At 40.2% G+C, this 12,928-nt stretch overlaps 1 protein-coding gene across 2 annotated transcripts in view; it reads right to left on the reverse strand.

The window, feature by feature from the left end:
• PRRX1 (paired related homeobox 1) overlaps nt 1-12,928 on the reverse strand; it is a 74,363-nt gene that overhangs the window by 9,388 nt on the left and 52,047 nt on the right. For both annotated transcript variants that reach the window (XM_060133326.1, XM_060133335.1), the window contains exons 2-3: nt 8,416-8,591; nt 3,520-3,701 (exon numbers count right to left, since the gene is read on the reverse strand). In XM_060133326.1, the coding sequence (XP_059989309.1) occupies nt 3,520-3,701; nt 8,416-8,591 (358 nt within the window). The remainder of the gene's footprint in view (nt 1-3,519; nt 3,702-8,415; nt 8,592-12,928) is intronic.

Raw genomic sequence — 12,928 nt, forward strand, 5'->3', positions numbered from 1 at the left:
TCTGCAGAAAGGTTTCTTAACTACTTCATCTAAAACAACAGTCAAAAGTCCAGGACTTGGTAAATCACTGCCACCCGAAAGGCAAAGCAGTACAAGCTAATGAGTCTTAAATAACTCTAGTGCTTGTGTGTGCTTTCATTTGCATAAGGAAACAGTTCTTAGCTAAGCAGTGAGCACGTGTGCCAAAGACAAGCTTCTTTCAACTGTCTAGGCGTAGATAAAGAAGACACCTCCCAGGACAGTAGTGTCCTGTTAAGGAATGCTTTGTTCCTTCTGGTGACTCAGTTTCCTACCTGATATCATCACCTCTAACACCCTCGAGGGAATGAAGGAGGTCATGACATGCTATAAATAGAGTGAACCATAAGTCTCAGTTTGCCAGGGACAATCCCAGTTTATGCCTGTTGTCCTAGTGTCATTATGAATAGCACTCCCCTTTTACTTGAAAAGTGTCCCAGTTTGGATGATAAATTATACAGCCACCACTCTAGATATAAAAGACACCCAGAAAAAAATATGTTGGCTGTTTCCCATCCCATAATTCTGACCATACGCATGCTCTCTGCTTTGAGTCTTGCTTTCCTCCTGTCTTCCACAGTTTGCTGTGGAAGTGAGCAAACTGTCCTCTTTGGCAAAACTGTCTGCTCCGCTGTCCCTGGGTTGCATGACCAAGCTGCCTCACTCATCCCAGGGGTTACCCACACACCCCAGAAGGTGGACCTCAGTCGCAGGCATGCTTCACAGATCTGAGACAAACCCTGAATCAAACAGGCATGTTTACGTAGTTTCCTAGTCTTATACTATTTACTATTTTCAGTATCATGTAAGATTTAATTTGAATGAAAATATGGTTATGTGGCCTAATACTTTGGACAGAAACAGGGATCATGAGCCCTCGCTCTAATTCTGCTTGCTGAAGGCTTAAACTTGGGCAGGTGTTGGGTCTGTTCTTTGGAACCAGATCAAGGACAGAGCTGCCACACAGGTGCGTCCAAGGATTAACCAAGAGAAATGCCTTTTAATGAATGTCACATGTGAGATAACTAATTTGACATAATAGTACCAACAGAAATAGCAAGTTAATTTTCCATAACACAAAAGGTCTATCATTTCCTCTGCTTTTCATCACTTGGTTTTCTTTTATATTTCCTTAACAAGACTTATATTTCCTACCAAGCTTCAAAATGTGAAATCATAATGTATTTTGGTTCTAAACATAGCAGAAAAATCTCTAAGAAACAAAATAGCTTTGTGCCACTTTTAGAAATTAATCAAAATATAAACACTTCAGTCAACATTGGGTCAAAAAACATTACTATTGCTTAAATTACTGCTTAAACCATCATTTTTCTACTTAAATCTGGAGATTCTTCATACAGAATATGAACAATCAGAGTCTATGAAATTTTTAATTATTTTTTACAAACTCTGTGTCTAAGAGAGAAATGATATAAAAGTATACCATGAATTGAGTAAGAAGTACTAGGTTATATGATTTTTAAGTGAAAGGAGCAGAATACAAAATAGTATTTATACTAAGTCTATACTATATGAAATACTGAACTCTAATTGCAAAAATAAACACTAATTATCTCAAGATGGTGGAATTATGAGTGTTTTTTTAAAGTGTATCTAGTATTTCTACATACTCATTCAAAATAAAATAGAACACTTCCCCAAATAGCACACATAAATTGCATAATAATTTCAATTAGATGCCCATATACATAGTATGTATAATGCAGGCACAGGATTTGAACTTCTGCTGAGGTCCAGGTAATCTAGCCATTAATTCAGGGAAGATTTCATCCCCACTCATGCAGTGTACTGCCCTCCGCCTCTCACTGGTAAGGACCACGTGACAGCCATCTGGGTTATTACAGCTGGTATGAAAACTTCCTCACTAGGATCCAGGAAGAAAAAGGAGCTGAACTCCCTGGTTGTGACCAAATTCAAACCAGAGACCTTGAAACATCAAGCTCTGATCCACATCCATTTCCCAAGCCATTTAATGAGTCTATGAACTATCAATATTTATCTGAAAAACAAAGCAGTCTTCCACTTTTTTAAAATATTAAAGAATATATGATTTCACGATGGTCTTCAAAATATGTTTTTAGTAAATCCTATGGGAGAGGAGTCTAAATTTTAAATAGGACACACAGATAGGACTAATCTTCTGAAATCAGCAAAGCATACTATGTCTGAGAGCAATAGAAATTTCCAGTTTCCTATGCATAGAATCTCCATGTACTAAGACCAAAGCAATTCAGGCTAATTTCACAATGGGGAATTTAAAAGAAATTTTCAAATCCATTTATGCTGTTTCTTTCAAGGAACTGATTTGGAACAGAGAGAATATTTAGTTGAGGTTTTTTTGCTTTGATTAGAGTGATCAACTTTTGCAAGTATTTGCATTTCACTAATGTTGCATTTCACATCAGTAGCTCAGCATCAACTGGGAGATAATCTTATAATTAGTTTAAAACCTCTCTTTAAACTTTTAATTAACCTTAGCAATAAAAAGGTAAACAGAAGCATAATAAATGAATTTGTAAATACTTCCTCCTCCACTGCAATCAGCCAGAGAACACATAGCCTTGATCTGGTTTCTAAGAATACTCAGGTTTAGGTTCAAATAAAGACACTTTAGACTGATGACAATGCATTAGGCACATGTGTCTCAGCTTCCCTCTGGCGTTAATCTGTATTTTCTGGACAGCATAATAAATGGAGGTTAAAAGCCTTTCCAAGCCATTGAAATAATACTCTGTTATTTGCTTCCTTAATATTTTTCACCTTTTAAATATAAAAATTTAGTGTAAATTATACATTGTTTTTATATATTTAAAAAAAAAACACACACACACAAACTAACCCCTCAAAGAACTTCAGATAAGTAGACAAGAATTAGCAATAGATTAGGAAGGCATCTTGGATCATAAGACATCCCCACCTACTAACAAAGAACTATGGCCATGAAAGTTATCTGAATGATCTTGGGTTTTTTCCCCTTCTCTCTCTTTCTCTGTCTCTCTCCTTCTTTTTTCCCTTCCTTACTTCTTTTCTTTTCATTCAAAATCAGTTTTATTGTGAAGTTTGCCTTTGGTCCTACACTTAGAGCCTTACATGTTCAATTCCTACTTGCATATAATCAAACCAATCTATCAGATTTGGAAATGGAGTGAAGTTTTGTTCCAGAATGATTACAAGAGGGACTCTGGGCATAGCTTAATGATCTTTTCTTTGAGATTCTTCCCCATCTTTGAAACCTTTGCAAGAGTTCCTGAGTCCAAGAGGAGATTGCTGATGGCCTGCCCCTCTCTCTTCTGCCCCAAACCCTGCTCCTGGGGCAACTAGTAATCTCCTGTGAAAATCTGGGGATGTCAGCAAGTTGAATGTCTCTGAAGAGGTTAACCCAGTAAGAAATGTCAGCCAGCTGCACAAGCAGCTTTAAACGTGACCAACCGCTGAGAAACGTGTGGAAGCGGAGCAAGGGAGAGTGGGCCAGTCATTCACCTGTACGGAGAGGCCGTCCCCCAGGAGAGATAATCAGTGGGTCTTGGGGCAGGACGAGGTACGATGGGCTGCTCCACAGCAGTCACATCTCCTGAGTAGGATTTGAGGAGGGAAGCGTTTTTATTGGCCAGCATGGCTCTCTCATTCCTGCGGAATTTGGCTCTTCGGTTCTGAAACCACACCTGGAAGATTGTCGGGAGGAGAGAAGAGCATGAGGAGGGAGAGAAAAAAACAAAGAAGAGGTTCCATGAATAAAGTCCTGGTTGATTTTTACCATGCAATACCTTCCCATGGAAGACCTAGGCTAAGTATGGAATTCTTCCCAGAACAACAGAAAACATGCCATAATCCTTCCCTGGTGGGCCATGTTCCAGGGCTCTTAAGCACAAAGACTATTAGAACAGGACCATGAGGTACTTCCAATAATCAAGCCACCGGAGATGCGGTCCATGACTAACCCACGTGACAGCAAAATATGGATTATATTCCTTGTTGTAATTGTAATAAAAAAAGAAAAATCTCATTAGACTTCTGCACAGATACAATGGCATCTTAAAAGTTCTTTCAAAAACAGAAAAATCTCGTTAGATTTCTGCACAGATACAATGGCATTTTAAAAGTTTTTTCAAAGTTCTTCAAAAGGCAAAAACTTCAACTGCTTTCATAATACTTATTGGATATGGAAAGAAAACTCTCCATCTTCCCAAAAGTAGACCCTGTGACAAGGATTTAAGAAGCAAATAGTTTATCTGGGAGGTGCAAGGAATATCAGTAAGAGAGGGAGGAAGTAACAGAAGAAAAGCAACCTCTAACTGTGCTACTGAACCAGCTTCCTCTGTGGGAGCTCAGTCCTTAAGGGGCTCTAAGGACTGATGCAGGGCACACACCTCCCACTGGAGGGGTGAGAGAACTGTGGATTTGTACACTGGCTCCTGTCAGTCATTGATCATAAATGTTCCAACACTTCTGGCGTGTCTCCCGAAGTTCTAGAAAGAAACTTGTGAAACAGAAATGCAGATACTGAAAATCGGAAGTTGGCTGGAGTATATTTAATTGTAGGGTTCCAAGGAAATGGGCAGTACTGATATCATCGACTACAGCTAATAATAAACCTACCACTTATTAAGTGCTATTAGGGCTAGGAACTTATATAAGCACATTACCTACATTATTTCTAGTTATCATGACAATTCCACAATTAGGTGTTATTATTTCTATTTCAGAGTTGAGGAAACCGTTTCAATGAGATTAAGTAATCTGTTAAAGTTCTCGCAAGTAATAAATGGCTGAGTTTTTGAGCTTAAGAACATCTGACTCATGATACTACAACTCTTCCAGACTGCCGTGGTATTTTATTCATTCATTTACTCATTCAAGAAGTCTTTATGGCGACTGTGTTCTAGACCCTGGCCTAAATACCGGGAATGGAGAGGTGAGACTTATTCTCTGCTCATAAGCAGCTCACAATCTATTAAAAGAAGATAGACATGTAAATTTGAAAAATTACAAGAATTTTAAGTGCAATTATGGAAACGCATGACCAGGTGTGGGAGAAAGAAATCCTATGGTGAGGAGTGGGACAATTTCACAGTTCTAGTTGGTAACATTCACATAAAATACCATGTGATTGGTGCCCCATGGAAGACCAGGGTGCAAATCAGTAGAGGCAGAATCTTTTCTGGCTTCACCTCTTTTGTTTCTAATGTGTCTTTCATATTGCTATTAGAGTTATCGTTTTAAATGCAAATATAATTGTATCAGGGCTTCGCTTTAGCTTTATATCATCCTCTGACTCTCCATCACCCACAGATTAAAATCAAAATGTATTACCATAGAACAAAGACTGTTCAAGAATTAGCACACTGTCCACCAAGTCAGCCACATCCTGTATCACTTGAATCTCATGCACTGGCCCTTCATCATTTCCAATCCTACCTGGGCTTAAGGCTCCCAAATATATTTGGTTATTTTCCCACCTACGTGTATTCACACTGAATGTTCTCTCTGCCTGTGATATTCTTCCCTTTTGTCCACATGCCAAGGACATGTTTTTTAAGATTTAACTTTAATATCACCTTCTTTGTGAAATGTTGTAGTGGAAAGAACATAACTTTAAAGTCTAACAGAGTTGGATAAAAACACTGGCTCCATGACTTTAAAGGTTTGTCCTTGGATAGTTATTTAATTTCTCTGATTCCTTGTCCCCCAATCAAACGAAGATAATTATACCTACTCACAGGTTGTTGTGAGACTTGGCTCAGAATGGCTGCTTAATGTTCATGTATTCTCTTTTTCCCCAGGAAGATTTAATCATTCCCTCCTCTGGTCTATCACTCATTCTTGAACATTCCTGTAGTGTAGGAATCATCTTACTCTATGATAATAGTATGATATGCACATCTGTCTTCTCTGCCCCCAGTCTGTAACAACTTTAAGGAGAGAGGCCAGTGTATTATTTATGCCCTGCAAACCAAAACCAGTTCCAAGCGAATAACAGATGCTCGATAAATATTTGAGGGAAAAAAGTGAATTTTGCAAAGATGATAAGATATGGCTTCCATCCAAGAGGGCTTCACAGTCTAGTTGGGGAAGTTGGCCCACATACAACTCAATATAATACATGTCATGTTGCGATAAAAGCCATAAATATAAAGAAGGCCAGAGTCAGAGGGAGTGGTTCACACTGGCAAAAGGTAAGACTTCACGGAGCAAGAATAAAGTCACAGAGGGAGAATTCTGTCCTGCTCACGTGGGAAATGTTCACAGCTCTAAAAGACATTAGAACGTAGTAGGATGGAAAAGGTGGAAGATAAAATAGTTTCAGCATATAAGAACGTCATTTGCTCATTGTTGTGATGGGGCCAAAATAGCTCTCAACCCAAAATTGTTCTTTCACATTTTTTTAAAAATTTCCAGCATTGCCGTGTCCAGGTTTCCTTATTTAAAATTCAGATCGCCATGGCAAAAATGGTACTTTCAGGAATTGTGGGTTATTGGCCTAAAATTATTTATTAGGCCACTGCAGGCCAAGCCTGGGGTATAAAACATATGGGGTTTTTGAAGGAGAGGAAGAGATTTAAGAGTAGAAACAGAGAACGTGTTTGGAGAACTGTGGTGAGCAGCATGGGGGAAGAGGATGTTGGAAGGCAGACCTCCGAGTTCTGCTTTGGACTGCAGGACGGAGAGAGCAGAACTGAGTTTGTGCCCGTGGGCCACTCTCATCTGAGCCCTGAGAGACTGCCACGCAGTAACATACGCATCCTCACGTATGCCTTCTCCTCACCTATCCTCGGGGGCACCACAGTGCCCCGGCAACTTTCCCCTTTTGTCAATGACATTTTTTTTTCTCCTGGGGAACACTTCTAGGTGAAGTCCCTGTTTCCCATGGGGAAAACTCTTGCACACTCTCTTCAGGTTGAAGGGACCTCTAGGACCCTCTCCCTCAACTCAACGAATGTCTCTCATAGCATAGGGTACTATATACAGTTCCTACCCTCCACACTCTTTGAGTCTAGCTCTAGTCCCCATCAAGAGGGTTATTATTTGCAGAAAGAAACCCTTTAAGCCCAGACTGAACACAGATATGCAAACAATAACTCATTCGGGAAGACAAGACAGATTTGGCCCACAACCCCTCTTTATCAAAAGAGCAGCCTACTTGGGCTTCCCTGGTGGCGCAGTGGTTGAGGGTCCACCTGCCGATGCAGGGGACACGGGTTCGTGCCCCGGTCCGGGAAGATCCCACATGCCACGGAGCGGCTGGGCCCATGAGCCATGGCCGCTGAGCCTGCGCGTCCGGAGCCTGTGCTCCGCAATGGGAGAGGCCACAACAGTGAGAGGCCCGCGTACCACAAAAAAAAAAAAAAAAAAAAGAGCAGCCTACCACTGGCAATATGGAAAATAATAAAATCTTGACTCTCAGCAAAGACAGCAAAGCACTGCTTGAAAAAGCATTTAGCCAGAAGACTCTTACTTATTTAAAATTTACTGTAGTGCTTAAAATCATGAACTCTGAATCTGCATATCTGTCTTCAAATCCTAGTTCAGCCACTTCCTAGCTGTGTGACACTGGGGAAACTACTTTAACCTCTGAGTCTCAGTTTCCTCATCTGCAAGATGAATAATGTTATCCACCTCAGTGAATTGTTGCGAGGATTAGACAGATTAGTTTATGTAACTACAAACACTAGTTGGCATGTAAGGGCTCAACTAGTGTTAGTTATGATTATCATCATTATTATTCCTAATCACAGGTGGTATTATTTCTAGATGTCTGGCTTGTAGGTGATGTCTCATGGCATTCATATTAGAAACACATGTGATTCTCTTTCCCCTGTCTTACATGCCCTTATCCTTCTTTACTTCATAGAAACACAAAATCATCTATTTGAATGTGCTCTTAATGCAGTTCCTATGGGCAAGGTCTTTGGTGTGTTCATTTCTCACTCCCATCCATGTCCATAATTGTGTGTATTTATAATACCTTTCCTGAAGATTTAGCTATTCCCAAAGTCTGGGGAGGAAAACTGAGATGGAGGACAGAGAGTTCATCTCTCCGGCCACCCTACAACTCAAGTCGAAATCTGGGATGTGGACGAGGGAGGGTGCAGAGTCAAATCCTCCAATGGACAATGTTTATAACATGGATCTGGAAGGGTGAGAAACATTGGGAGGAATGAGACCTCCAGCAAGGCATTTTCTGCCCTACTGAAAGGCATTCACTTCAATTTTTAAAAATACTCTGCTGCCAAAAGAAACACAATTAGAAACGGACTCTGTTCTCATGCTGTCCATTTATAATTCTTTTTAGGATCAGCTCTGGTCTGAAACCTACAAGTTGTGTTTTTCAACAGTCTTCAGAGATGTGCCTCTAAGGAGGGGAAATACTCCGGTTACCTGCACTCTGGCCTCAGTGAGGTTCACCCGGCGGGCGAGGTCTTCTCGCACAAAAGCATCCGGGTAGTGTGTCCGCTCAAAGACACGCTCCAAAGCCTGCAGCTGGCTGCTGTTGAAGGTTGTCCTGTTCCTCCGCTGCTTTCTCTTTTTCTTTTCCTCTGAGTTCAGTTGATCATCTGGAATAGAAGAAATTGATGATAAGGAGCTAAAAAGTCACGTTGGAGGTCCCGGTTTACACTTCTTTACGGTGTACCTACAGTGAGACTGTTTCCTTGGCTCACATGCTTATCAAAGTGCTATAGCCAAATGCCACTTTCAGTGTGCACATGCAGGCGTTGGTGCAATCAGGTTCATATGCCAAGAGCCCGCAGCAGTCCTCATGCTTGGTTGTTGCTTCTAAATCTGGGACCAGACCTGAACTGTCAGAGGGATATTTTTTGTATGCTGAAAAAAAAAATTTTTTTGAAGCCTGTTTTGTCAAAGAGGGCTAAAGGAAAATTTAACTCCTCTCCATATTCTCTGGAGATGGGGGAAGGAGAGTAGATTGCTTTGTACCTCACTTGTCTTAGGCAATATTAGAAGGATCTCTGTTTTACCATGCATTTTCCTGGAAACAGCAAGTAACTCATAACTGTATTTGCTCAAGGCTCCATGCTGTTGCTGAGGCAGGCTTCAGGGGCCTCAGCCTACATCAGAGCTAGTGCTATAACACCATCAAAAGCTGACACTGACCTGAGACTCACCCCCTAAGAACTCAATAACAGTCCTGAAACATCTCTGAAACAGTTTCACTCCAAATTTGAGTTCTAAGGCTTTGAGCTCTTGGGAACCTTTGGAGAATCATTTCCCCATGTTTTCACCTGTCAAGATTCCTCCTTGGTTTTCTCTGAGTGCCCCCAAAGGCACCCTGGCAAGCTGATCATCCAGGTTGCCCATGGCAGTCAGAGAGTAGTGTGCTCCTGTCCTGCCACCCTCCTTCAGCCCAGACAGGAATGATGGATGTGTGAAGCTGAGCGGAATACCAGTTGTGCTAACACCACCATCAAGCCCTCACCCTGACGCCCAAGCCACTGCAGAGCCCGTGTAGCACTCAGAGATTTACAGCTCAAGCTGCTCAGGCCCAAGTCACATGCTCAGCCTGGTGAACTGAACTCACACTTCCAATCACTTTCCCCACTCAGCTCAAAGAAAAATATGAGGAGTGAGAGTGAGGATGGAGAGAAAGAGGAGCATGGCTGCTAGCTCCACATTCAACAGAAAGTAGCTCTCAGCCATTTTTTCCAACATGTAAAGTCTCCTGATCCTTTCTGACTATAAACACACAAAATACTCAGAAAATTACTAACATGAATTCTAATGCCCGGAGGAGAGTGACCCACCCCTGAGCTATAGTAGTATTATTACAAACTGAGGGCATGTTCCAGATTTGGGTGGGGATTCAAAGTGCAGCTTCAATCTAGGAGTTCCTAGCTCAGATCTCTCAGTGCCTAACTAAGGCCTCCAAGACTTTTTGATGAGAGACCCTTCTTCATGAGTGCTGCTTCATCAGTGGAGGATGAAGCCCTTGGAGCTCAGAAGAGAGACTGCTCATTCCTTCCTGATAGTTAAAGCACCTAGATATAGTAAGTGCTTGTTGAATTTGTGTCCAGGGAAAATGTGAAACTTTTCCTGTCTTTAGAAAATTGTTTCTGTAGGAAAAAAAAAAAAAAGCCGTATGATGTCAACCACATTCCCCCAGCTAAGAAGCTGCTGACACCCATTCTCTCAGCTTTATGGCTGTGTTCAGAGTTGACCACCTCTCTAGTTTCTTCCACTGTGGTACCTCAACAAGGAGCCCTGCTTTGAAGGCAGTTTTGTGACACTCTCAATAAGGAGGTCAGATCAGTGGCATCTTGAGAATGGAGCCAATTTAATTATCATGATTTCTGGGATCTATCAACGCCTGGAATATTCCATCCAACAACCCTGATTTTACCACTATTTAGCTATTAGCAAAATTAGTTTATAATAATGTCGACACTAGAGTTCAAACACCTAGGACCATACATCTTTCAGCTGTTGCCTTGCATTTGTATGCTCCTTCCTATTTGAATATTTGAAGGCATTCCTGTTGCTCCCATTCTCTTTCTAAATCTTTTTACAGTTCTATGTCTTGCACTTGAGGTCTCTCTCAGTCATTCAGGCCTTTTGACAGCACCACACCTGTATTTCATGCTCCTATTAAACAGAAGTCTGCAAAAAATATTTAGCTTCCATACCAACCCTAGACTGAGATCAATTAGACCCTAGGCTATTTTAATCATATAAAGGAAATCCCTTGTTAAGCCAATCCCATGATTTGCTTTCTTTCCTCAAAGAAAATGCTTTCTCAGGTATAACCACAAATTATAAATCCTTTACGCTGTTTGGTAAGCCCATTTCTTCTTGTACTGCCAAACTATGATGGAGAACAAGAATTTTTTATGTTTTGTTGCTAGTACTACAACCTGCTCCATAGCCTTTCAGTAGTTCTTTGAAATCTTCCACTCTTCACTCAAATTCCACTGCCTGTCCACCATAAACCACCAACTCCCCTGACATGGGAGCAAGGGAAATGGAGAATTATAGTTTATGACAGAGAATAAATAGCTATGATGACCTGAAATGATTCCAGCAAAAGTTTCCCAGTGAATGTTCTTGTTGTTTTTAACAAATGAAAACACCAGTCCAGATCATGTTGAAGGTGAGAAAAGACACACAAATAACAGGGGTCCAAGGAGTGTATCTGGCAAACGTCCTTCAGAGCACAAGTATAACAGAAAGAGACAGTGAGGGGGCAACAGAGACAGCTTGAGCGGCAGCCCTTCGGCTCGTCTGTCTTTGCTCACTAATCACCAACTGTGAGCTCCCTGTTTTCCCCCAAGAACACAGAACAGGATCAGTACAATCTCATCAGCAGCGTGAGAGAAAATGTGAACATCGTACGGGTTTCCAAATGTGGGGTATTTGAAACACCTGGGATAAGGACTGTTATCAGATTCTGAACTCTGGTTGAATACAGGGTAGAGAAAGTAGTGTATTTTTATCATTGCTGGAATATCATCTTTCTTATAAAAACAGCTACTGTAAAGGTTGATTTTGAAAGATGCTGTCCAAGGATGCTGACAGCCAATTGGCCATCAGGAAATAGCTAATTCTTTGGAATTCTGAAATGGGTAGGACTCACCAAACTGCAGGATAACCACAGGGTACATGGATACATTTTTATCAAAATCATGTTTCAAATCCAAGGTGTTTACAGATTTTATGGATGATTATGTATGTTATGAATGATTGAGTAAATTGTAAGTATGCAGTTACTGCCATGCTTTCTAATAAAAATAAGAAAAATGATCTTATTAGCAGGTTAATTTTCACTTGGATTCATGAGTCATAAAATATTGGCACCCCATGAAACCAGAGAAATTATCTAATTCAACCCTTTTATTTTACAGATGAGGTAAATGAGGCTTAGAAGAATGAAGTGATTTGCCTCAAATCACAATACAAGCTGTGACTGAGCCAGAGCTAGAAGCCAGGACTTCTTTTTTTTTTTAATTTAAGGTATAGTTGATTTATAATGTTGTGTTAGTTTCAGGTGAACAGTGAAGTGATTCAGATATATATTTTATATATATATATATAAAATATAAAAGAATATATATTTTATATATATATATAATATATAAAAGAATATATATTTATTCTTTTTCAGATTCTTTTGCCTTATAGGTTATTACAAAATATTGAGTATAGTTCCCTGTGCTATACAGTAGGTCCTTGTTTGTTACCTATTTTATATATAGTAGTGTGGAAGCCAGGACTTCTAATTCCACTCTACTTTTAAGGCCAATGACAATATACACCCTGTGCAGGAGAGGGGCAATGACTCACCACAGATATAAATAAAAAACCACTACCCCAGGAAAAAATTTTATGGGAAAGGTAGGTTTAACCAAACTAGCTGTATAAAGAGGGTCTCAGGAAGAGGGTCCACGTGTATCACAAGCTGTTATTCCTGCCAGAAGAGCCATTACAAAAATGCAACCATTCTCATCTAGGACAGCAACTTTGATCCAGACGTCCTTGGATTTCACTTTTCAAAGGCCTCTGTAAGTGCTTGCTTCATCAATTAAGTGTGTGCAGGGTTCCTTTAGCACAGTAGTAAACCCTCACCTTCCATCTTCTCCTCACATTCATATTAGTCCTTCCCTTTCTTTCATTTTAGGACACAGTTCAAAATCTCTGTCTCCTATGACACATCTTAATCCTACTTTCTCTATATAACTTTGCTGATAATGCCAGTCCATATTGATTTCTCCATATCTAAATTCCTAAACATATTTTGGTACATAATCAAATACTTTTTTAAAATTATGGTTCATGTCTTTTTATGTAAATGTTTTGTCACCTCGCTGCGCTCAAGTATTCCTATATAAAAGACATAAGGTCTTTTGATACGTTAAATGACAATAAAATTTGAAAGAGTTATAGT

Source organism: Lagenorhynchus albirostris, chromosome 2 (genome assembly GCF_949774975.1).
Source record: "Lagenorhynchus albirostris chromosome 2, mLagAlb1.1, whole genome shotgun sequence".
Classification (NCBI taxonomy): domain Eukaryota; kingdom Metazoa; phylum Chordata; class Mammalia; order Artiodactyla; family Delphinidae; genus Lagenorhynchus; species Lagenorhynchus albirostris.